The sequence below is a fragment of the Podarcis filfolensis genome (genome assembly GCF_964270895.1).
Source record: "Podarcis filfolensis genome assembly, chromosome: 6".
Lineage (NCBI taxonomy): Eukaryota > Metazoa > Chordata > Lepidosauria > Squamata > Lacertidae > Podarcis > Podarcis filfolensis.
The window spans coordinates 55,260,998-55,287,201 of NC_139609.1; the positions used below are offsets into that span (position 1 = coordinate 55,260,998).

At 45.1% G+C, this 26,204-nt stretch overlaps 2 protein-coding genes across 12 annotated transcripts in view; one reads left to right on the forward strand and one right to left on the reverse strand.

Annotated features, from left to right (window-relative positions):
* The window catches only part of HMGA1 (high mobility group AT-hook 1), a 24,624-nt gene extending 13,302 nt beyond the window's left edge, over positions 1-11,322 (forward strand). For all 7 annotated transcript variants that reach the window (XM_083618093.1, XM_083618089.1, XM_083618088.1 and 4 more), the window contains 2 exons: positions 3,885-3,935; positions 8,794-11,322. In XM_083618093.1, coding sequence (XP_083474219.1) covers positions 3,885-3,935; positions 8,794-8,850 — 108 coding nt within the window. In that variant the 3' untranslated portion in view covers positions 8,851-11,322. The remainder of the gene's footprint in view (positions 1-3,884; positions 3,936-8,793) is intronic.
* Positions 10,170-26,204, reverse strand: SMIM29 (small integral membrane protein 29). Of its 5 annotated transcripts, none has more exons than XM_083618097.1 (6): positions 26,043-26,204; positions 25,742-25,827; positions 21,506-21,681; positions 17,451-17,476; positions 16,873-16,978; positions 10,170-14,485 (listed from the first exon to the last, which is right to left on the reverse strand). In XM_083618097.1, exons 3-6 carry the CDS (start codon positions 21,614-21,616, stop codon positions 14,423-14,425), a joined length of 306 nt encoding a protein of 101 aa, XP_083474223.1. In that variant the 5' UTR covers positions 21,617-21,681; positions 25,742-25,827; positions 26,043-26,204; the 3' UTR covers positions 10,170-14,422. The 5 variants fall into 5 exon arrangements, with proteins under 5 accessions (XP_083474223.1, XP_083474225.1, XP_083474226.1 ...); XM_083618099.1 differs by having other exon boundaries at positions 21,506-21,677; positions 26,043-26,169; XM_083618100.1 differs by lacking the exon at positions 25,742-25,827 and having other exon boundaries at positions 26,043-26,144.

The following is a 26,204-nucleotide window of genomic DNA, read 5'->3' on the forward strand; positions in this document are numbered from 1 at the left end:
TTAAGAGCAAACCAAACTTGTTGGAAGAGGAAAGTTGGGTTCTAAGCCTGGCCAGTCCTTCCAACACCTAACAAAAGGGAACATTTGCAGGCAGAATCAGAAGTGGAGTATTTACTCCTCTCCAGCTGCCCACTGACTCTCCTCTGAAGTCCCCCCCCCCCAAAAATCAGTTTTTAACTCTTCTTGGGAATGGAGGGGGCCTTAAAAGAGAAGACTCCGTAGATGCAAGAGTGTTTGAGCACTCAGTCCTCCCTTGTAAATGCTTGTCTCTGCAAACATTGAGACTAGAGACCATACATTTGGCCCTGTGTCAGACTTGAAAACTTAATTCGAAAAAGAGGCCTAGGATGTTGGATTTGTGGGGAAAGGAATACCAGCATCTTGCATACATCCAAATCTCAGCTATTGTGTGCAGAAGCTTTTTGAATTAGCTGAACAGCTGGTGACATTTGTTTGTTGTGACCATTTGTCCTGGCAGCTGGATTTTGCATGGCCGTAAAGAGCGGAAAGGGATATGCCCCATTCACTTGTGCAGGATGAAGATGGGGAAAGCTTACTTTAATGGGAATCGAGGGGTGGGGATGGGTTCTCCCCTCACACCTTGGCCCCAGTTGTTATACTGTGTCGCAGGCACCTGGCCATCGCATTCTCCATGCTGGTGGAGAGCAAAGTCTTGATGCCACTGGGTCCCATGTGGTTGAAACTGGGAGAGGGTTGGGAAGATAGTAAGCAAATGACCCCACAGTTGGTGACTTGACAGCTGTTTGTATGTGTATGAAATCCAAAACAGTGGACTCATTCACAAAAGAGCTTATTCTTCCTCCCTCCCCCCTCCTTCCACAAGTAGATACCAAGAAGGATCTTTTTAAGTGTCCAGCTGCTTTTGAGCAGCAGATGCCTGGTCCTGAATTGGCAGCCAGGCTGCAGAGGTTATTTCAGTGGACACCTCAGCTTAACCCAAGCCCTTTCGCCATCTGTTCCAGTGATAAATGCAAAGGGAAGGGAGGATCCAGCAAATGCTGGAAACAGTTGCCCCTGCCTGTTGTGCACCTGGCTCCCCACAGCCGCTGTGCTCCCTCCTCCCCTCTCACTTGTAGGCTTTGTAAAGGAGACTCTTGCATAGTCAGTTGACTCCAAGTAGGGAGTTAGGGATCTTGCTTCTGCAGCGGCATGATGCAGCGACATTTCAGTGATTTGAAGAAACTACTTGATAGGTTCATATTGTCATTAGTTGCCTTTGAATGCCTCCTTCACTGTGTTGGTTAAATGGTACCATCCGATTTGCAGTCCACTTCAGCACTGAAGCAGCTGCTTTTGGTGCTCTTGTTGCTTCCTACTACATCATGTGATGGTACTTGCATTGCTCTGCAGGTACCTAACTCCTTTCAGACCATTGCTTGGGCCTTTTTGGACCTATAGTGGCTGCTGCAGAGGTTTGAGCAAACTGACACCGGGCTGCCCTGGTGGCCTTGCTTTAACACCTGTTCAGACCACTTCCGCTACAGCTGGTTTCTCCTCGTATCGCCGAACCAGAACAGGAAGGACATGTCATGCAAATGATGTACCCAAGAGGTCTCCGAAACAGTCGCTCTCCTGTTCTTTGGTCACCCACACTGATCCTGCTAGTCCCACAGAGATGCTTGGGGACTTTAGGTGTTTGGTGTGCTGAATTGTAATGCTCACCTGTCTACTTTGAATCACACAGCCACAGTTTACCCAACTAGTTAAAAGTGGAACAATATGGTTAGGCTGTCAGTAGGTTAGGAATGGTTTGGGATGCTGTACCTGATGGTTGGGGAACCTGTGTCCTTCCGGATATTGCTGGACTCCATCAGCCACTGCCAGAATGGTAAGAGATCAGGAATCATTATTTAGGTATGCCACTACTGCGGCCAGTGTTTTGTTAGGCCAAAAATGGAAAATGAGGGAGTTCCCAGGATGGCAACTTAAACTGATGGAATATACGCAGCTTGTGGACCTAACATATAAAATAAGAGGACAAGAAGAACATACGTTTAAAGAAGATTGGAAAATGTTTATTGAATATATGGGGGGGAATTGTGTACACTTGAAAACGTTGGCAGCATTAAGATAAATTCAACAGTGTAAACAAGTTTTGATGGATGTAATAATGGAATACGGAATGGTTTAATTATGTAAAATATGCAGGGATTTATGATATGCAAAATGAACCATGGAAAGAGAAGAAGGGAAGTTATTGATATTTTAAGGTTCTTTAAATGAATATTCTAAAATGTAAAACAGAAAATTTAATAAAAATTATATATAAAAAGGGGAATCATGGGAGTTGTAGCCCAACAACATCTAGAAAGTCACAGGTTCTCTCTCACTGTTGTAGCCGGGAACCATCTGTCAAAATGTCCGTCCAAGATGATAGGGATCAAACATCAGTCTTCTTCATTGGCCCCTTAAAGGTTTTGTGTATAACAAGCACCAATAAAAGATATTCAGGGAGAAAAGATACTTCCACGAATTTCCAAGAATGGGGTGTGTGTATGTTTTGGTTTTAAACCTGTTTTGAAAACACGCGACTCATATCCTGCATGCTTCTGAGTCATGGGGCTGGAGCCCAGATGGCTCCTTTTGGAAATGGCTGTGATGGTAAGGGATGACAAGGGATGGACTTGTGGCACTGACCCCAAAAGGAAAAGCCAAGAGAACTGCCAGCCCCAAATGTTCAAGCCCTCATGAGTCACATCCTCTGATTGTGAGATTAACTTAGAATTCATGAGATTTTGCGTGTTTGTAATATCTCCTTTTTGAGTACATTTGAAGAGTCTTGTTTTTTATTTTCCTTGGCAGCTGTGAAGGTCGCCAAATGTGCAGTTTATGTGTGTCTACACACCAGTCTTCCCCAACCAGGTGCCCTTCAGATGTTTGGGACTACAACCCCCATCAGCCTCAGTCAGCGTGGCTAGTGGTTAGAGATGATGCGAATTATAATCCCACATCTTTAGGGCACCAGGTTGGGGGAGGCTGGTATATAAAGAGACACTGCCAGGGCCCCCAAACCAAGTGCCGCCTTCTCCCCCGCTCTACTCTGGTCACAGTGTCCCCCACCCACCTGCTCCACTCACACTTCAACTGTACAAGGTGATTTTTTTACAGGATTCTCCACTTAAATCAGAATTGGACTATATGACCCTCTTTCTCAAAGTTGGGGAATCCCTTTGGTTGTTTCTTGACATTTGCATTTTGTATACCTTCTGAAAATTTAAAAAAGGTTTTAAAAATAATAACAGAAATAATAACAGAATCGGACTATATAACCACATTTATATTCTAGAGCAGGGATTGGAAACTTGGAGAGCCAGTGTGGTGTAGTGGTTAAGAGAGGTAGACTCGTAATCTGGTGAACCGGGTTCGCGTCTCCGCTCCTCCACATGCAGCTGCTGGGTGACCTTGGGCCAGTCACACTTCTCTGAAGTCTCTCAGCCCCACTCACCTCACAGAGTGTTTGTTGTGGGGGAGGAAGGGAAAAGAGAATGGTAGCCGCTTTGAGACTCCTTCGGGTAGTGATAAAGTGGGATATCAAATCCAAACTCTTCTTCTCTTCTTCTTGTGGCCCTCCAGAAGTTCAGCTACAACATTCAACCCTGGGCAACATGGTCATTGGTATGGATGGTGGGAATTATAGTTCAACAGCATTTGGAGGATTAGAGGTTCCTTGTCCCTGTTCTACAGCAAAAGGCTTCCTCTCTGAGGAATACCAGCTGTTAACATGAAACCTGCACTGCTGTTGGTATTTAAGAAAGAAGCAAAAGATCCAAAGACTCAAACAATGGTCTGAAATAGGCCTGAGTGTCTGGCAAAGGCTTGTTACATTATCTTAAAGCTTTGCTCTTTCTCTTCTGTCTGCCCAGAAAGCTGCTGTGACACCTGGGAGGAAACCTCGAGGCCGACCCAAAAAATCAGTAAGTTTTTGTTTTCTGTTCAAGAGAAATAACACTTCTACTGGAAGAAATGGCGTGTACTTTCTCTGTTTCTGTTTTAAGACAAGATGCACACCACTGCAGCTAGCTAAAGGCTTTGTATCCATAATCTGTTCCTGAATACTGGGTTCTCTAGTTAGGGAGAGATAGTACAGTGGTACCTCGGGTTACATATGCTTCAGGTTACAGACTCCGCTAACCCAGAAATACTGCTTCAGGTTAAGAACTTTACTTCAGGATGAGAACAGAAATCGTGCTCTGGCGGTGCGGCGGCAGCAGGATGCCCCATTAGCTAAAGTGGTGCTTCAGGTTAAGAACAGTTTCAGGTTAAGAACGGACCTCCGGAACAAATTAAGTATTTAACCCGAGGTACCACTGTATATGGAAACCACGTGGTTCTGTTACGTTTCTAATTGGTGCTTCCTATTGCTATTGCTATTGCTTTTGAACCTTTGGTTCCTTTCACCTTTGAGTGCATGTGCACACAAATATCCTTACTCCTCTACAGTACAGTCAGCAGGAGGCTGGTATACTCTTCCTATTTTCCCCAGGAAGTGATGTGTATCTTGCAAACTAGGAAACAGGAAATACTTAATTTCAGCTTAGTTGAAACCCCAAGTTAAAAAATGCTATGATACATAGAGGATGCAGCATCCCTGTATTTGAGCTTGTTTGGTGGCCCTCTGAATTCAGAGGCCAAATGGGGTAATATGCAACTGTGTTGTGGATCTGGAGGCCCCGAGAAACTGCAACAGATCCTAGTCTTGCCTGGCAGCTATTTATGCAGCATGGAGGAGCTTGTTGGGACTATATTGGAAACCCCAAGGGCTGTGCTGCTCGCAGGTATTTCTATCTTTGGTCCCTTGGGGGTTTCTTCATGGCATATTCTATTTTTAAGCAAAGCATCATTTGGGCTTCTTCCTCACACTATGTTTCCATTTTATAAGTATTCCTAGTGTGTTCTCCCTCTTGCCCACAGCTGAGTAAGAGGAAGTGGCTTGTTCTTTATTAGCTGGCATAGATGTGGTGTTACAAGTGTGGCATTTTGCATTCCTGCAGAGTGAGTTTCAGACAGTTTCATATGGCCTTGCTTGTTTTAAGTAACCACTGTATTTTGCCGCCAGTAAGGTGTTCTGGACTGTCTTCAAGCATTCACAGACAGAATGAGATTTTCCAAATGCAGTAAGCAGTACTACTAGGACCTGTCACTTGCCTGACTTTACTATAACTTCAGGCTGTTTCTCGTTTCTGATAATGTTGAAGCTCTGTTTTATGCCCTTCCTATGCCTGTCGCTCTGGAAATGAGATGGGACCACTGTAAAATAAAGAAGCGGTTTATATGAACATGGGTAGCTATGCTGAAGTATACAAAGTTAGATTTTATGCGTGCACGTGCAAAATCACCTCTGAACTTAGACGACCTAGGAATATTGATGTCAGTTGAGCCTGTAAAAGTGAGAAGTAGAATAATTCACCCCATTGTCTGGATGGGGAACTTCTGGAGTCACACTGAATGCCAGACAGGGACTCCTGTCCTTTTTGCAGTGGGTTCTTGCTGTTTTGTTCATTTTACTTTGGGGGTAGGGGGTAGAGCAACACTGCTGCCCCGACACAGCTAAACTAAAATAATTGATTGCTCATCTGTTTCATGTGGGTAGCTCTTGCTTCTGTTTTGGGAAAGCAAAGTATCAGATTAGTGGTTGAGGTATAGATTGTTAAGTATCAGATGGGGGCTAGGGGAGAGATGGCGCTGTGATCTGCTCAAAAGCCTCAATTCAGTATCTTGGACAGAAGCATTAGGATTGCAGGATGTGTGCCATGAGTCTTTCATTCCCTTTTCTGTAACTGGGATGTTTAAAGACAAAGGAACGAATACTTGTTTCCCGTTCTGAAGAACCACCTCACTGCAATGGCATAATTAATAAAATGCTTATTAAGCATTTTAAAGCATATTGGCACACGGCAACATTTTTTCTGCTGCTAATTTTTTTTAAAAGCTTTTAAGTATTCAGAGGCAGGTATGCCATCGTGTTTCTGAGCGCAGAATGCGCTGCTCTTTCCATCCTACCCCCAGAGCATTAGAAGTAGCTGATGGCGCCACGACTCAAAACTGTCCCCAGCCACCAAAGTATGAGCTGAATGTAGGGCAACCCTGCCAGAAGCAGCTGACTGGAAACACTCCTAATAGGCATAGGCAGCCTTCCAAAACATGGAACCAGAATTGCAGCGAGGGTTTTTTGTTTGTTTGTTTGTTTGTTTGTTTGTTTGTTTGTTTGTTTGTTCCTCCTTGCGATGCTGCCATAGAACAATACAGTCAAAAACACCTGGCCTTTATAATCCCCCCCCAAAAAAATGGCAACAGGAATGGAGACCTTGGGGTGCCCATGAGCTCAAATCTGCAGATGAAGTTATAGGCATTTCTGGATTCCCACGGGCATCTGGTTGGCCACTGTGGGAATCCTAGATTTGATGGACCTTGGCCTGATCCAGCAGATCTCCTCTTACTGTCATGCTCTTCTTGGAAGGGTGGAGGGTCATGGCACATAGGCTTTGAGATTCTTTCTACAACCCTGTGTAGGTGAGAATGAAGCCAACAGGGTAGTTGACAGAGCTACCTAAGAGAACACCTCTTCTCATATGTATCTACCTGTGCCCTAAGATCTCCCTCCTTGAAATGCCCCCTCATTCTGAAGCATGGTGGGTGGCCACAAAAGAGAGGCTTTTTAGTAATGGCTCCCCATTTGTGGAATGTTCTCCCTAAAGAAACTTAACCCAGCACTCACTATAAAGCTTTTTGGTGAATGGCAAGGACCTTCCTCTTATGCCAGGCCGTTTAACACCTTAGTATTTTAATGGTTCAGCATTAAATTTTAGTCTGTTTTAATCTGATGGTGAATGTTTTTGCTTTTGTCTGCCTGATTATGCAGAAGGTGTTTCTTGTTGTGGCTTATCTAGTTGACACTGGATTGTGATAGATGTACATCTCCTAAAGGTTTTTGCATGTCGCTGACAATGCATAATATTTTATTGGGGAGCTATGTGCTGGGCGTTTTGACCAAACTGCGGGGGGCAGTGGAGGACAGGAGTGCCTGGCGTGCTCTGGTCCATGGGGTCACGAAGAGTTGGACACGACTAAACAACAACAACAGCATGTGCTGGGCGTAGCCATTGTGCTGATGATAGCATTGGGTTTCCCCCAACAACTGTGACGGTGAACTTGCAACTGCAAACCTGAAAAGTCCTATACCTTCTTACCTGGAAGCAAGCCCCATTGTCTCAATGGGACTTACTTTCAAAAAGACACATAAAGGATTGTTCCAGTTGTCCTTAAAGCTGCTGCATGCTTTTCTATAAAATCAGATGGAGATGTTAAGTTGCTCTAAATTTTATATTGCAAATGTCCAATGCCTGCATGCAGCCATTCCAGTTCTCTTTAAGCAAGTCTGCCAAACGTTTTCTGGTTTTAGGCTAGCAGCCCACTCTCCAAGAAGCAGAGAGAGGTTAAGTAGCATCAGTCATTTCCTCCTTTGCTAAATGAGGTCTCTAGCCCTGGAACTTGCTGTACAGACTTGGCAGGCACATTCCACAGTGGCTTAAATGTATATTTTTATGAATGAAACTCAAGGAAGTGGAGGTTGCTGACTCACACGCACACTCAGCCATGACTCATCTTATTCTGACAGCATCAGTAATTTTTTTTCAAGAGAGCAGGCGGGAAAGACCTCCTTGAAGAAATATGTTCCCTTCAAACACAAACAATTGCTTTTTAGGGTTGGATGGGTGTGGATAGCGGTTCTACGCATTGAGTGGGCAGAAATGGTGGATTCAGTGCGAGTTTGGATTAGATGGCTTTCTTAATGCTTGTGTCCCCCTTGTGGCAGACTGGATATATTGACTAACCACGACATCTGAGGCTCTTCATGCAGAGTTTGTACTATGGTATTGGAATACATTAACAGCCAGAGGAAGACTTTAAATAATGGGGGGGGGGAGTTTAATGAGCATTCTGTGCTAGACTTCACTCCAGCTTTCCTTCCAATACAAGCCTCCTGTTCCTAGATGTGTCTGCTGCTGCTGCTTTAGCAGCAAAGGTGATACTTGTTGTACTATACCATCAATGCTAGCAGGATGGGGATTTCTACAAGTTTCTGCCCATCTTTCTGAATTTTTGAGGACATTGAGTTTTACTGCAGGTGTTCTTAGGAGCTAGCTGCTGCATGGATTTGAAAATGCAACAGTGCTTATATTGGCTTCCCTTGAAGGAACAGGAGTGGGACCAGCGAGAAATATAGAGGTCAGCCAGTTGAATACTTGTGCAAGCTCTACTTAAATGGCTGGAGAAGAACATTTCCCTTGGGAGCATGTCCTTCAGGTTTCCATTTGACCCAGAGTGCAGTAAATTGGCCCTCCACCTGCTTTTCAATACCATAGTTCAGTCTTGGGTTATATAAAGCAGTAATTTTAGTTCTTTAAGGCAGCCTTCTCCAACCTGGTGTCCTCCATATGTTCTTGAACTCCTGTTGGTCCCAGCCATCATGGCCAATGGTTAGGGATAATGGACATTGCTGTCTAAAACAGCTGGAGGGCACCAGGTTGCAGAAGGCTGCTCCAGAATAAGACTGCGTGGGAGTGTGTCGGATGCAGCCAAATCCTACACATCTTTGACTAGCAAATAGAGTGATCTGCATTGCAGGAATTGGCTAGCAGGTGGCCTGATCTCCTGCAGTTCTCTTACACATGCTTTGGTGATGATACAATGTGGATTAGACTTGATCAAAGTACAATAGACACACACGTCTCCCCAAATGACTCTTCCAATCCTTTTTCTCTCCCTTTACAGGAGAAGGATGAAGAAGAGGTCACCATCTCCCAGGAGTCGTCGGAAGAGGAGCAGTGAAAATAGTCAACTGGTTCTACCTCGCAATTCAGTTTTCCTGTCTCTTGTCAAGTTCTGGGACTGAGGAAGGAACAAAGAATCCTCACCCCTTTCCTGACCCACCTTTCCCAATGTTCTCACAGTCAAAACGGCAACACTGGAGTACAGTGTAAAACAAATCAGCCATCACGTTTGATGTGTCATGTTCAATGGGAGAACCATGTATCTTGTTTTCCCCTCTCATTTGACAGGGTTAAAGTTTTAGCCTACCAGTTCATGTAGTTCTATATTATATTGGTTGTTTGGGGGAGGGTGGGTTTTTTTTGTTTGGGCCTGTCTCTTCAATTACACTCCTTGTAGAGAAAGGAGTATATAAATCTTTATAGTAACCACTTATTCATGTTGAACAGAGTGGGGCAGTCTAGTTTTTCCTTATCAACCCTGATCTCCCCTTGTGCATTGTGTGCATTTTTCTGGAAAGTGAGCATTTTGGAAAGAGCCAAAGCATTGAAATGGAGGCTGATGATAAGTTTTTGCTGTTTTCCTGGTTAATGGTTTTAGAGGATTTTTGCCTGTTTTTATGCTCAGTTTCCTATGCGTCAATAATAATATGGCTCCTCACAGTAGGCCCCATGCAGTCAACAGCAATGCAATCTAGCCCCCGTCAGCTGCCTTGGAGCTAAAACAGTTTAGGTTTGCCATAGGCAAGATTAGTTGGGAGGCTTTGTTTGGCTCTCATCTGCCAATGGGAAAGCTCTTTCCAACAGCTGCAAAAGTCCCCCTCCAGTCTGCTCCTCTTGTAGCCCCAGCTCCTGCACAGGGGTCTTGCAGGTGGAAGCCCACACCCAAAATATGTTTCCCCTTTGTGCTCAGTCATTCTGCACACACAGGACTACTGGATCTTTCTTGAAACCGGAGAAGACTTTGCCAAGACCAAGGAAAACAAGATGGCAGAATCCCCCCTTCCCTGGGTCTCTTTTTGGGTTATTTTCTCCATTGGAAATAGCACAGTTAGTGTGTTTAGTTACAGTTGTCTTTCCACAACATGTTGTCTTTCAAGGTTTTTTCTTTTTCCTTCATTCACAACTACCTCTGGATAATTTTAAGTTTCATTCTCTTAAAACATGGAGTTGCTGCTGTTTTGTTGCTGCTGCTTCTGATGCTGCTGTACCGGTTACAAAGTTTTATTATTCCAACAGGTTCTGTCTGGTTTCTTTCTCTGGAACTGACGTTTTACACTATAGATGATTTAGTTTGAGTTGACTTTCTAAAACGATTGTGCTATTAAAAAGGGAAAAAATACTACATTTGTCAGACTGGTGAGTAATTGGGGAGAGGGGTTGTTGTTGTTTTTTGCAGACTGGCCTCATTTCCATGAGTTGGCTGCCCATGAAGAATACTGGGTTTCTACCATATTATCCAAAACTGTGAGCTACTTCTGACAAACTGTAGGTATGGGCTTCTTAAGGCCCCCATCCTTGAAGGCTAGAGGAGACTGCATTGGATAGCCTTTAATACTGGTTCAAATTTTAAAGAGCACTTCTGGATGAAGAGCTTGGTGTGCGATTGGTCTTGATCAGTATGCCTGACAGCCAGAAACCAGTTTGTTCAGAGGGTGCCATGTAAATTCCTGTGCTGATTGTTTCTTGTTCAGCTTGGGAAATGAGTGTGATTACCATGGTGGCAGTCCAAATTGGAGGCTGCGCTGCACTCCTGTCCCCAGGACCTAACTTGGTTCTAGAATCTGTTGCTTACATGCATATACTTTGATTTTAATAATGCAGTTGCTCAGAGAAGCTGCTGACTGGATGCATAGCCCATAACCTGACAACATCTTAGTTCAGGGCTTTCTATCCAGGGGGTAGCTTAAGATTGCTGCATAATTCTTTAAAATTGCTGGGTCTTTCCTCTTCCAAGACCAGTAAGTGGCTCCGTCTCTCTTGTGCCGAAATGCTCTAGAAATATGCAGTAATAGCCCTGTTGTTGCTGAAATAGACATCTTTCTAAACTTGGATAACATGATTTGCACAATGCTGGAACAAATCACTTCTTCAATTTCCAAGTTGAGGATTAATGTGGTGCTTAAATTATATGTTAGCATGAAGTTAAGGGGAGAGACTAAACTTCACTGTTTACCATTAACCAGCTACCTGTCCGTTTCAAATTTTTACAAGGTTATAGTTGATGTATCAGGGAAATAGGAAGAAAGGGACAGTCTTTTTTTCTGCCTCTTAAAATGTAAAGAGTTGGTTGGTCCTTTTCCCCTCACCCTGCTTGATGTTTTCAGCTAATTAAGGCCATGGGTCTGAAATCAAATGTGAGTTCTGAACTATGATAATGTCTAACTTGCCTCAGCTACTCAAGAACAGACAGCAGAGGGGGAAGGAAGGTGTGAGCAGTGGTTTGTAGGCTGCTATATGAATCTGATCCATTGCTAAAGATTTCTTGATTTCCTATTTGCAGTTTACTTGAATAAAACACTTGATGTTTCAAGCCTTCCCTTTTGTGTTTTGTTTCGGGGGCATCTGTGAATGCTACCTTCTAAGCTGGAGTAGATGAGACCACAGCTTACAGGTTAGCAGTCCTGCAAGCAGCAGGCCAAACCAGGCACCTGAACTTGAATGAGCTTCCCCAAAAGGCACAAAAAGGAATCCTGCCTTGGCACTGCCTCAAATCTGGCTCTTCCTTTTGCTCTGAACCCAAAAGCATTGGGCTGTGTCTTGCTGTTGCATACTTGGAACCTAAACTAGATTTACATTTTGGCATCACCAAATCTGATATGGCTTTAACAGTGAAATAGCTGGCCTTATTAACTCAAATCAGATACTTCCCTCCTTCCAACAAACTGGTCATAGCTCTCCTGAAAGACTACAATCTTATCTGTGCACACTTATTTGAGACTCAAATCCCACTGAGCTGAATGGGGATTCAGTTATGAACAGAGTTGCTTATGATTGCAGTTCAAGGGCAAACCTAGCTTGGATCTGATTGCTTGTAACTATATGCAGCATCCTTCTTAGACAGATGTAAACACTGCTCATGTATATTTGAAAGGGAGACGTTAATGAAATGTGTGTATGCATATATGTATCTAAGGGCCAAACCAAGAAGGCAAAATGCTCTGAAATAGGTTGCACAAAATTCCTACATAGCAAGAGCAGACTACAAACAAGCAAAGACATAAATGATTTATATGTACACTACCCATTCAAAAGCCATAGACTTTAGGTAAGCCCTGCCACCTTACTGTTCTTAGTACATACACCAGTGCAGGCTTCCTCAACCTCGGCCCTCCAGATGTTTTGGGACTACAATTCCCATCATCCCTGACCACTGGTCCTGCTAGCTAGGGATCATGGGAGTTGTAAGCCAAGAACATCTGGAGGGTCGAGTTTGAGGAAGCCTGCACCAGTGTCTAAACAACCATCTCAAGTGGTGAGACCCTTGGCCACAACTTCCTGTTGGGTACAGAGCTAAATCTAGCACCTCTGAAGTAACTTGAGAATCTTATAGCCTACCCCTCATGATAGATGGGTTAGCTAACGTCTCCTGCTGATGCTCATGTAGCTAATAAGCCTTCCACATGGTCAGTAACGGCACAAAGCTAAGCTAAATGGGAATTTCATTTCTGTGCACATATATAGCTACTGCCTGAGAGCAGAACTCAAGTCAACAGGGATTGCCCTCCCACTGCCACCATTAATGTTTCCCAAACAGGAAGGATAATAACAGCACATCCCAAAATAAAAGTGATCATTAGAAGGTGACCATCTACAAAGAGATTCTTTTCTGAGCTGGTTCAGTCAAGTTGATTCATGGCAGCATGCCCATAGGTTGAATAGATCCAGAGCAGCTTAGACAAAAAGCTACACTTGGAAGTGTACAAATGAGTTAAACTGCATTGTGATTGCTTTATTAGGCTCTTGCCTTCTGAAGCCTGCAAACTGCTTACTGCTTTAGTAGGATGCAATTTTAGGCCAGGTAAGCTCAATCCCCAAACCTGTTATATCAGTTTAGCCAACATGTGAATTAGCCAGGTGTGTGCTTAAGAATGACAAGGAGGCAACTGGTGCAACGTGCGCTATGACAAGTTCCCTAGTAGTCAATTTGTCATGTGCAAATTAAAGTCTCTTTATTTCCACATCCACAGACTTCATTTTTGTTTTTCTCTTGACAGCTAGAAATTATCTAGAACCAAAAAAGGCATCATTAGGTGTCAAGACATTTGCACTGCAGGGTCATAGAGCACCAGCCTTGCTCTCTAGTACTGGTTGCATACAAGGAAGACCATAGTGGATAGCGAGAACGCTGAAGATTGAAACACTGTTTGTTGGGACAAGAGAAAGGGAAAGAGAAAAGCAAAGGCAAAGAAAACAGTTCAAATACATGTATTGCCCAAGTCACCTGTGAAGCTCTTAATCATGCCAATAGGTTAGGTTCAATAGCTAGTTCCCAGCTTGGCAGCCAACCAATGGCAATGTGTTTTCTGCTTCGGCAAGGCCAGCAATGTATCTTGCCCCCAGCGCTTGCTTAAGCCGCTGTAGTTGGGTTAAAGGTAAGTTATAAAGCATTACAGGCTACAGGAAAAGCTTGAAGTTTTGCCAGAGATGCTCCTGTTCAAGGCGAACTTTATTTACAAAACAAAGACAAGTGCCCAGATACAAAATCGTCATTGTAGAAAGAAGTACCCAACTCAACTTAAAACGCTTGGTTGAAGAAATATATTAAGGCCCCTTCTAACTGACATACTAACTAGGAAGAAGGAACCTGTGACCTTCCAAAGGTTGTTGGGGTACCACTTTCATCACCATTGACCACTGGCCCAAACTGGCTGGGGATGATGGGAGTCCAACAACCTCTGGAGAGCTACAGGTTCCCCAACCCTGTGCTCCCTGCATGGTGCTCCCAGCAAAACTGCATCCCCCTGGATACACAGTTGGGCATATGTTCATTACCACACGTTTCCAACTGTAAAATGAAGGATAATACTATAACACCCCCCCCCAAAAAAACCCAAAAGATTAGCTGTGCAACTTGTTCACTTTCCCTGCCTCTGTAGAGGGGCACGTCATGGGAACCCAGCGACCAAGTGATGTACTCATTATGTATGGAGACATTTAGGATAGCTGGCATTTAGCAATTGCACTGTAATGTCATAACTGCTGCGGCTATGACACTGCTGTCACAAAAGGAAGCAGAGGTCAGTTGGGTTTTGTTTGTTTTTCATAAAGCTGAGCCTTTTGGGACTGTAGTTCATAGTGCCTGAAGTTTCAGGAGCTTCAGAACCTCCACCTATATCCATCTCAAATGAAATAGGAATGCCATGCCAAGCCAGAGCTTTTCCAGATCCAAACGTGCAACTCTCTAGGCTGCTCTGTGCACAAAATCTTCACGGGCAAGTGTGTCGGCAGCAGGGACCCACACCTACTCACCTCCCTCACTAGGAACCTAGCCAAAAGGACACGGTTCTCAAGTGGAAAGAAAGGCAGTAGGTTCAAACTTAATGGCCCTTGAGAGTACTTAAAGTTGGCATGCATGCCAAGTAGATGAGGTCATGTGTCCACAACTTGTTGTTGGTCTGAGCTGAGCAGCATTAAGCTTTCACGTCCATAAAAGAAGGGCGATAGGGTTGGTATCCTCCCCAGGCTCGCATCACCTGCAATGTACAATAGACACTTTCATTGCATCCACCCGATCAAGTACATCCACCATACCTTCATCAGCAATCGTCTCATTTTCTGAGAATAAACACTTCCCACAACAGAGCAGTCTTATATTTGCAACTGAGAGCAATCAGCTGGCAGTTTCTGTTTCAAAGGGATTGTTTTTCTCCTTGCAGTTTTGAGCCAAATCAGCTGATTGACTGGAAATCTCCTGCATCACGCCAGAGCCAGAAAAAGAGAAAGCAGACACACTCCAAGTTCACTGCTCAAAGTAAAAAGGCAATTGACATTTACCAAAATGAGTACGAGAATTGATTCTACCAGCGCACTAATTAAATTTCTGCTGAACATCTCTATTATGGGACACCTTACATAACTAGCTCTAGACACAACATGGCTTCTGCTGGTCGAAGTAGTGGTTAGACCAATGGAAACTGAACTTCCATTTTTTATTCTGTGGGTGGAACGTTAGCAGGAAGAGAGCTTGCACCATGCACGCCAACCGCACAGTTGCCTGTATTGCATCTATCTTCCAAAACGCATTCGGCTAGCAAAACTCTGCAGACAATGCAGGCGTGTTAAGTTTTGCTCATTAAAAAAAAGCAATGACACCAAGGCTTCAAAAATGCTTCTGGGTCCTAGGCACATGCCCCAGGCCCTGCTCACAGTTGAACTAGCAGTAAAATTCCCAAATGATTCCTCCTCCTCACAAGCTACAGTAGGGTTAAAGCATTTTCATGCTTCTGTTAGCAGGTTGCGGTCTTTATTATGTAACCATGAAAAGGGGCAGATAAACTTAAAACCAAGCTCACTATTAACACAACGGCATAGATACTGATTACTCATAAAAGCTGTAGACATTTCTTTGCTAGAAGAATCCCTGCACAAATTATGTATTGCTTGGGTCACTGACCCAATTTTCAGCAAAACTCCACGTTGGTTAGCGTTATTAAAAATATGCTTTTAGGCTTTGACCACACCCTTTAAATGGTAACTCAGCTGTAGCGCTTGTCTGTGGCATTCCAATGGCTTAATGCAATGGTTCTCAAACTTCCGGAAACTGACAAACAGTAAGCTGGAAATGCCAGAGAACTAAGCATCTCATTTTTCTAAATGCTACCCCCTCCCCATTGCTGTTTTTCACATGAGAGGCTGAAGATGGAAAGACTTGGGGACATTTTCAAAAACCCTGTGCAAATGCAGTCCTTGACACACAAAAGATGTCTACCCCAGCTCTAATGTACTAAAGCGCTAAGAATGGGTGCAGCTACTATTTTTTCTATTGGAGTGAGTCATCTTTGATCTATGGAAGAAGAACACCAAAGAGAGCCAATCCAGTGAAAGATTGCTTTAAAATGTAGTGCTTGTATGCCTTGGAACCAATCCACATCCAAATCACAAAATCACAAAGTAAAAAAACACATGCATCTTACACCAGGTGTGGGGCAACTCTCAGCTGCATGCTATGCAGCCCTTGTTATCTCTGGCAGGCTCCACCCATGGCTTTCCTGCCTGGGAGAGGCACCCTCCTCCCCACTTGAAGAGAGTGTGCTTTGTAAGCATGGATCCCACTGGATTGACGCTTGCAAAATACTTCCTTGCCCAGGGCCAAGAAACTCCTGACAGAGTTATGTGAACCTATTTCAGAAAGGATCCTGAGCTTCTTATTCCAAAGGCCTTGCCCTCTAATCTGCCTAACAAAATTGCTGCACAGGTCTATTCCCCCTTTTGCACCGTTTTGCCATTTTGTTTGTCGGAAAACACCTTGTCTCTCCCGAGATGCAGAAAAGGAAAGAAATGCAGGAAGGGAGCTGGGTGGGTGCATTAATGGATGGTTGGTATGTGAGTGGAGAGAGAGAAATGCCCCAAAGGATGGATGGTTTGAGAGGTAAGGGTATTTTGCATGGGCCTGCAATTAATTAATCATATTACAGTGGTACCTTGGATTAAGAACTTAATTCGTTCTGGAGGTCTGTTTTTTAAAAAATGTATTTTTATTAAAGATTTTCTTGATTTACAGAGGTATGTGCAATGTCTCTCATATCTGGAGGTCCGTTCTTAACCTGAAACTGTTCTTAACCTGAAGCACCACTTTAGCTAATGGGGCATCCCGCTGCTGGAGCACGATTTCTGTTCTCATCCTGAAGCAAAGTTCTTAACCCAAGGTACTATTTCTGGATTAGCAGAGTCTATAACCTGAAGCATCTGTAACCCGAGGTACCACTGTAGTTTGTTCTTGAAAATTTGAAATCGAGCCTGTGTAGCTCAGTTGATAGAAGATCAGACTTTTTCCTGCACTGCAGGGGCTTGGATGAGATGGCCCTCGGGTACCCTTCCAACTCTACAATTTTATGATTCTGTAGGTCCCAAGTAAGCTCACCTTTGTGTCTTCTGGCTCCACCAGAAGTTCCTGCTCAGCCTCATGGAGCTCCTCTGCAGGATCATAGCTGTACATCGGCAGCAAGTGATGGCGTAACCGGTCATATCTGAGAGACAGATCAGCAGAAAGAAATGATACCACTTTCCCACTTCCCTATGTGGCGACTGGCTTTTATACAGGAGCAAATGCAAAATTAGGGTGGATAGATTAGTTTGCGAGCAAAGTGTTTCCGTGCGCTGAAAGCCACCCCTATTCCCAGAAACCATTTCCCCCCAGGTAGAAAGGGAAGGGGCATGCAATAGTTAAAATACTATTAATCCCCACACACCCACACAAATAATTATCATGAGTCTATCTCAAATAATCCCATAAACTGCCCAAAGCATAGAAACTGACTTATCATATGTAGAACCAGCTAAATATACAGCTGATAGCCGTGCACACAAAAGCTCCTGTGTTCTCAATCTGAGACAAAAGCCGTTTTCTTGAGCAAGAAAAGTTGGTTCTGAAGAGCCACATGACCCAAAACTCCCCATTTCCAACGAGAACTAATTGGTCACCCAGCACAAGCCCCTTACCTTCTCTTCTTCTGAATGTACATCATCTGCAATGTGAAAAGAGAAACAGCCATGAGAGAAGCATACAGAGCGTCTACGGATTATTTCTCCTTTCGAGGAATGAAGCATGGAACAAGAAAGAAAAGGATTAACAGGGCAACAGACGCCAGCAGCAGGAGAAGCATTTCCTACACCCGTCCACGGACAAGGAGCAAACCTGACAATGGCGATGTCACACGATATTAGGCTGCAGCATGAGAACCCCTGGCTCTCGGTATTGGATGACAACAAAGATATCAAGAGAAGCCGCTCCATGACAGTATCTATTTATTTATTTAAAATATTTTCATACCCCTTCTCAAGGAGGGAGCTTCGCAAAGCATACTGCACTCCCCATTAGCCCTTTCCACTGAAAGGAAACAAAGGGCTTATCCACACTTGTCTCCCCTGAGGAAAACTGCTCTTCAGCACTTAACTGGAGCAAATGGCAATTTGGGTTTTCCCCAGATTGCTGTTTGTTCTGGACTATCACTAAAGAGCAGGTTTTCCCTTGGAAAGGAGCTGGGCAAGGAGGAAACTGCTCCCCCTTTCTAGGCACGTCACAAGCAGAAGTACGAATAAGCCCAAAGTCCCATCCCATTATCCATTTTTTAGGCGAGGCAAAGGCCAAAGAAGAAACTGCTTATTTTAAGTCCACAGCTTCTGGGCATCCTTAAGGGAAATTGCGGTCACAAGGGCCAGATTTAACGCATTAAAATGGTGGGTTTGTCCAATAATAATTATTATTTATACCCCACCCATCTGGCTCCTGTTTAAGATAGAACAGGAAAATATTTCAAATTCCCTCCACTTGGGGCAGGGAAAGAATCAAGATTTTCAAGAGTCGTACTCAAGTGCTTTATTCCTCCTCTCTCCCAATAGTGCTTTTCTTGTGTTATGAGTCTTTTAGATTGTACAAATAAACGATGATGATGATTATCATGGTATGCCTGAGGGCAGGGAGTGTCTTACTGAAATTTGCAATTTACTCTGGGAGCCTTTTTTGGCTGAAGAGCAGAAACATAGGAAGCTGCCTTTGACAGAGCCAGACCATTGGGTTCATCTAGCTCAGGGGTCTGCAACCCGCGACTCCGGAGCCGCATGTGGCTCTTTTACACCTTTGCCGCGGCTCCAGGGCGGATACTAGCGAGGGGAAGAGGCGCATTGTGCGCCCCGACACTCCCCACTGTGGCGGGCGCTGTACTGGCTGTGACATTGCATGGGGGTGGTGCGTGCGTTAGTCACGCACCGTCCCGACGTCACCTTCCCACCTGCCCGCCCGCTACATTGTAAGGGGCATGTACGCTGGTCACTGTTTTGAAGGGGAGTGAAGAACACACACACAAAAAAAGGTAACTTGTTAAGTTAACGTTTATTTCTATGAGGAGGAGTAATTCTGAGGGGTCAAACAAAGAAATAATAAAGTGACAAAAAAGTTATTTTTATAATGATGAGTTTTGCGGCTCCCAGTTTTTTTTTCTTCAGAAACGGGTCCAAGTGGCTCTTTTTGTCTTAAAGGTTGCAGACCCCTGATCTAGCTCAATACTGCCTGACACAGACTGGCAGCAACTCTTTGGGGTTTCAGAAAAGGGCTTCTCCCAGCCCTGCCTGGAGATGAAAGGAATCAAACCTGGGACCTGCCGCTAAGCTGCAACCCATATGGATGAAAACACTTCAAATAAGTACCGTAAATAAATAATATGTATGCCCTGTAAATTATGAAGGACACACTCATGTCGAGCTTCTGCCTTTAAAATACTTCAAAACAGGGGCCCAGTCCTTTCCCATTTACTCCTTCTATATTCTTAAGACAAACTTAAAATGAAAGAAAGTGCATCCTTCAAAACCAGATCAGCAATTATGTAGTTTAACTCAAGGTACCTACACCCAGGTACAAATTACGTCACTGAAAGCAACCCTTATACAGCAGTATCTAATTTCAGGTGCCCAGTTAAATGAGTACATGAACTTTATCTAGACCTGGCTTAATAACCTAATTGCTGAATCTAATTTGCAGCCAGAGCCAGCTGCAAAAGGTGACGTTTGAATTCAATGGGCCTCTAAGCACATTCCAAAACCAGCCTTCTATTTTTCAGAACTGAACTGAACTCACTGTTCTTCCACACTGGTTAGCATTCTTCATTTCAGCAGCCTAACCTAGGTAGGAAAAGCCATTTTGATGTTGCTATTACTAAGCAGCTGGGAATTGCAAACCCATGCCAATCTAATTCAGATTCCCCCAGAGATCTATCTGAGATCTAGCTCTACCTTCTGCCACTTCTGCTAAGCAGCCGGCTGATTACAGTAGGGTTAAGTAAAAACTAAAGGTTATTGTAGTGCATGGCAGGGGAGTTTGGCTGCCTTCTAGCTCAACAGGAAGGGGAAATGGTTTGGAAAGAAGGTGCAACTTTATAATGCAGAAGTGAGAAGGCAGAAAAGGTGGCAAGGCTCAGCAGGACACAGTGAATGACCGAGCTTCCCCATTCACCCATCTCCCTTTATGGGGCTCTACAACCGGTCAAATGTTCCTCTCACCACAGAACAAGCAAAGCATCAGCCAAACAGACCAAGCGCTCCTCACTGCACCCACTCATGCACCTCACCAGATGTCATGCTAATTCCAGATGAGGCTCAACAGTTTCTGAGACCAATTTGGCAACACCGCTGGTAAGAAACGGAAGCGCAGCTGCAGCCAGAACCAAATACCGAGACAACAGCCAGCTGCCCAGCCGCTTGATTTGAACCAGCTACTTTTACAAGAGATTTGCTCAGGGATTTATACTTGGGGGGGGGGAGGGGCAGCTCCATGTATTCCATTGCTGTAATAAAAATACATTTTTGAACTTAAGCCTCTGCTTAACTTGTTGTTGGTAAAGATGGGCAAAGCTGCCCCACTAGATCAGTGTGTTTCGCTACTGTTGATGTTTCAAAGTATGATTTAGTTTATATAACGTATGTACTATTCTGTTTCCTGGCTCAATTCAAAGTACAGTGGTACCTCGGGTTACATACGCTTCAGATTACATACGTTTCAGGTTACAGACTCCGCTAACCCAGAAATAGTAGCTCAGGTTAAGAACTTTGCTTCAGGATGAGAACAGAAATGGTGTTCCAGTGGCACGGCAGCAGCAGGAGGCCCCATTAGCTAAAGTGGTGCTTCAGGTAAAGAACAGTTTCAGGTTAAGTACGGACCTCCAGAATGAATTAAGTACTTAACCCGAGGTACCACTGTACTGGTTGTGATTAGGACCCCAATGTCTTTTAGAGGACCTCTCCCAATAGGAACCTTTCTCCAAAAGGTCCTCATCTGGGTGCCATCTTTGAGAGATGTTCAGAGGGTGGCAACAAGACAGAGGGGCTTTGGGTGGTGGCTCCCCTTCTGTGGAATGCTCTTCCCAGTGGTGGCACCATCCACCTCAGCACCAGATTAAAACTTATTTCATCTCCTCGGCATTTGGACAGTTTGTGACAAGCTTGTTGATGGCCTATCGGATGAAATGTTCTGGCTGCTGCTGTTTTTGAAGTCTTCCTGCTGGGTTTGTTTCTAGGTTGTCTGAAAAGTTCTAATGAAGTTAAGCCATTTTGGCTTTTAACCTTTCTGTAAGTCACTTAGACACCTTTTTCAGTATAGAATCATAGAATTGTAGAGTTGGAAGGGACCCTGGGAATAATCTAGTCCAGCCCTCTGCAACGCAGGAATATACAACTGTCCCATATGGGGATCGAACCTGCATTGTTGATGTTATCAGCACCATGCTCTAACCGACTGAACTATCCACTAATAAAGGAAATTAAGAAGGAGGAGGAGGAGGAGGAGGAGGAGGAGGAGGAGGAGAAAGGAAAAGAAAAGAAAAGAAAAGAAAAGAAAGAAGGAGGGAGGGAAGGAAGGAAGGAAGGAAGGAAGGAAGGAAGGAAGGAAGGAAGGAGTTTATTAGATTGCACTCTGCTCTCAGATTATTTTTAATGACTGTATTAGTAACCCAATAAATAAATGTGCAGCATTTGGAGCTCATCTGGTTGAATTCAAGACAACTCACCACAGCTACGATGACTCCGACAACAGTGATAAGAAAAAATGGCACCAAAACGTAGCCCACCAAGGAGTCGTTGGGCGGCCCAGCAGAGGTGGGCATAGTGGTGTTACTCATGGCATAGGAAGCTGTAGCTCAAGGGGGAACAGCAAAGCAGTTTCCGTCTTCATCGGACAGTCTGCCTGGCGATCACAAAAACAAACAGTCAAAAGATTAAAACACATTCTTCAAGCAGCCATGATCCTCTCTTCTCCCCCCCCAAAAAAAAACAACAACTGCGCATGAGGCAGTACATTAAGTCACAAGCCAGTCACATGTTCCCGCCCCCCTTCGCATTAGATTCGGTACTACAGTGGGGGTGAATAAAACCCTTTTAAGTGGTATTTAGCCTCGAGGCATGGATCCACAGTGTCTGAAGCAAGATAAAGGATTAAAAGGCAAGTGAGGAGTTTCTTTGCTACTGCTCTGTTAAGCAATGCTGTTTGCCCCAAGGCAGTTTGATGTGAAAGAAGCTGCTCCAATGGAAAGGAAGGACAAGAGCACTGCAAACACAGCAGTACAGGACTGGAAGTTTTGTCCATTCGGCCATGTTTGGCTCGTTTTGCCAGTGGGGGGGGGGGGCAGGAGAAAAGTGAGAGCACCACCTGCACCTCCCTGCAATGTATACAGAGCGTAACTCCCACTTCAGTCATCTTAATATGCTCTATTCCACCAGTCCAAACCAAAAAGTCTATACACCATCTTTTTTAAGCAAAAAGGGGCCCTCCTAATCCAGGGAGGGGAGGGAACCCCATTATTAATAATTATAATTTAAATAAAGTTGTTATGTGCTTTATCTTGCCCAGTGCAACCCAAAGTGACTTACAAACTATTATTGTTACTGTTATTGTTATTTACCCACCCTAAGGGCCCAGGGTGGGTTGCAACATTAAAACACAATATTAAACACTACTTAAAACAACTCACAATCACAAATATAAGTTGGGTCCTAAAAAGATATAACTAAAGTGTCAAAAGCCAAAGTAAAGAGGCACGTCTTTCAGCACCCTCTGGAAGCTGTACAAGGATGGTGCCAAGGGGACTTCTGCAAAGAGGAGTTCCACAGCTTAGGGGCCACCACACAGAATGCCCTCTCCTGAGCTGCTGCCACCACCCCCACGCCTCTGATGGTGGAGGAACGACCAAGAGGGCACCCTCTGCAAATCTCAGCACCTAAGAGGGTCTGTAGGGAACAGAGGCATACCCAGTAGTAGTAGTAGTAGTAGTAATAATAATAATAATAATAATAATAATAATAATAATAATAATTTATTATTTATACTCTACCCATCTGGCTGGGTTTCCCCAGCCACTCTGGGCGGCTTCCAACAGAACACTAAAATACAATAACCTATTAAGCATTAAAAGCTTCCCTAAACAGGGCTGCCTTCAGATGTCTTCTAAAAATTTGGTAGTTATTTTTCTCTTTGACATCTGGTAGGAGGGAATTCCACAGGGCGGGTGCCACTACCGAGAAGGCCCTCTGCCTGGTTCCCTGTAACTTGGCTTCTTGCAGCGATGGAACCGCCAGAAGGCCCTCGGCGCTGGACCTCAGTGTCCGGGCAGAACAATGGAGGTGGAGACGCACCTAGACTTCCTTGCACCCTTAGCAAGGAGTTGTATCACACACACTCCCAGTCCCTTGCACCCTTGGCAATCATTGGCTCTCTCCACCTTACCTAGTGCTTTTTGCCACCCCCTGGGCCTGTGCCCTTGGCAGGGGCCAACCCAACCCAACCCTAGGTACACCCCTAGTAGGCAAGGAGCTCTTAGTGCAGGAGTGAAGTCTCCCTTCAGAGTGATAATCAGGCTCCCCAAGCCCTGTAATTAATTGGGGGGGGGGAGGAACAAGCTGTGTGTTTAAGGGCACATCTATTGGCCACCAAAATCTACACTACTGGCACAGTCAGAGGTGCTACTGGCTAAGCAGAAGGGCACCACTTACAGAAATGTTGCCAAAAGAGCAGGGCGGCTGTGCCTTAAGAAAAGCTTAGGGGGAGGGCCCATGGTTTGCACACAGATGGTTCCAGGTTTGATCCCAGGCATTTCTGGGGACATCCGTTTGAAGCCATGGAGGACCACCGCCAGCCAGGGTAAGACAATACTAAACTGGATGGGCCAAAGTCCTGATTCAGTATAAAGCCACTTCCTAGGTTCCTAATATTTCCAGAGAATACACAGTGTCAAGACAACCTGTTCAGAAGCTTTCGGAGGACTCCCCTTTCATCATTTTGATTTTCATCTACAGAAGGAACCAGTTCATATCTTAGGGATCCTCAGACACCGCAAGGAGAATGCCGTTTCCCCAAAACTAGTTCATCCTAAATGCAAGTGAAATATGGGTCTAATTCTGAGACATGGCCTCGACCTAGCTTTGACTTGGTTCAAGCCATGAGATACAGTAAGCCGTGTGGCATAAGTTCTATGGGGAGCCCCTCCCCCAAAGGGCACAAGTCCTTTGATCAAACAGTTTCCACCCGTCTCCTCACATTTCCTCAAGCTTTAGGATGGGCAGCAAGGTACTTTGGAGTAAGTTCTCAAGAGGATGATGATGATTGCTGCTCCACTGATATCACACATTTCCCCCCAAGGAGCTCATACATGCCTCTCCTCCGCCCTCCATATTATCATCACAACAACCCTGTGAGGTAGGGTAGGCTGGGGACTGACTGGCCCAATCCAGTAAACTTCATGGCTGAGTGGAGGTTTGAAATGTGGTCACCCAAGTCCTAGCCTGCCAGCCCAAGTACATTTTTACGAGGGAAATGTCATCACATCAAACGTTGGTGCTGATGATCATTCCTCCTTATCAACACCAGGCAGTTGTGCAACAACGAGATTAAAACTGGGGAAGGGGTAACGTGCTATCGCCCAAGTAAAATATTGCAGATAACTCTATAAGGTCAAAAACTTGCAAGCCAGCTGACCTGCACGTATACCAGTGTGGCTGCACGTATACTGCAGAGTGGCTTGAGAAACGTATGTCTGGAAAGCTACTCACTCCCCAGGGGGAATTCTTAGTTCACTATGGCCCCATCTGCACTATGCATTTAAAACATTATCATACCACTTTAAACAGCCATGGTACCCCCCAAAGAACCCTGGGTACTGCCGTTTGATAAGAGTGCGGAGAGAGTTGTTAGGAGACCCCTAGTCCCCTTACAAAGCTACAATTCGCAGGCTGGTTTAATAATAATCCTCAAGCTAAAACCTTCCCCAGCCCTTCTTTGCACTCTCCTTGAGTGTGACAAAATATTATTCGTTTGTTTGTTTACTTATTTATTAAATTTCTACACCGCCCTTCATCCAAGGATCACAGGACAGTTTCCAATATAAACACACACAAATACATACCATAGTAACAAAAAAAAACCACCCCAATAACGCCCTCCCACACACACTTCATGGAATTTTGATAATGCTTCTTGCTTGTCTGGATTGGGGAAACCAGAAGGATGTGAGTGAGAGTGTGTGCAGCGCAGAAACAAGCCTACTGTGCAAATATATATTTTATATATGCTCTCCTCACTCGTCACTGGCATCCCTAGGAGGTTCCCTAGGAGGGAATATGGCCCTTGGCCTGTAGAAGGTCCCTCAACAGTATATCCAAAGAGCAACAAGGCCCTGCTTCCCAAAGGAACTAAACTGTTCGCACTAAAGGACTCCACTACACTCTCAAGAGCACAGGTTCATTAGCCTGCCCTGAACTATGGCAGGCCTAGGCTTTAAATCTGCATTCACCAGCGTGCAGCTAGCTAGCTAGTTGATTCCCATCGAAGTTCATTTCAGAAACGGCACCCCTACAGCCAGCCTTCCTTCCACCCCAGCTCACGTCCAGCTTCCCAGTGCTCTCAGGCTGCAATCCTACATGCAAAGAAGCAACCTCAGTTTAACAAACAACTTCCTCCCGAGTAGGCATGCTCAGAATCAGGCTCCAAGGCTGCAGTCCCGCGCTGTGCGCCTTTCTATTCGGGAACAAGCCCCCCTTAATTCCGTGGCGCATGCAACCGAGTAAAAACATGCAGCAGCACAGAGGATTAGGTTGCATAATTACGCAGGGACGCGGAGCAGCGATTCGCAACGAGAGCGCAATCCTAGCAGCGTCACTTGGCAACTGGGGCCAAAATCCGGGGAGGGCCAAGCCTTGCCCAGCAAATTTAAACCCCTTTCTCCGACTCCAAGCAAGAGCGCCACACAGCTTACCCCTCCAGCACTCCCGGAGGCCCACGACAACCGCTCCGGGAACTGTCACGGCCCCAGTTAGGGATCCATCTTCCTTTCTCCCGAACCTAAGAGAGAGAAAAGGACCGCGCGCCGAAGAATCGGTTATGGTGTTTGCTCGCCAGGCTTCCTCTCCCACGCCAGCTCTTCCTTCTCGTCTAATCCACCTCTCCATTGGCTTTCATTGCTACAACCCCCGTCCCACCACAACCCCGGCCGCCGCCGCCGCCTCCGATCGCTCCAAACAGACCCGCCCCGGCCAGGCGATCAATCGCTTCCTCACCTGCGCCGCCGCCGCCGCTCACGCCCCTACAGCCGCCACCAGGAAGAGCCGAGAAACGCGTGACTGACAGCTCAGATCAGAGCCAGAAGAGCCGCGGCCAATCCTCGAGGGGCGAGGAGGAGCCGGGCCCGGGCAAGCGTGGGCCGGACAACGTGCCATGGG

Coding starts and splice junctions, on each gene's coding strand:
- SMIM29 (XM_083618097.1), bottom strand. CDS start 21,616: ATGAGTAACACCACTATGCCCACCTCTGCTGGGCCGCCCAACGACTCC. Junction 17,477..21,505: donor TCGGAGTCATCGTAGCTGTG/GTGAGTTGTCTT, acceptor TTCACATTGCAG/ATGATGTACATTCAGAAGAA. Junction 14,486..16,872: donor TGGAGCCAGAAGACACAAAG/GTGAGCTTACTT, acceptor TGTACATTGCAG/GTGATGCGAGCCTGGGGAGG.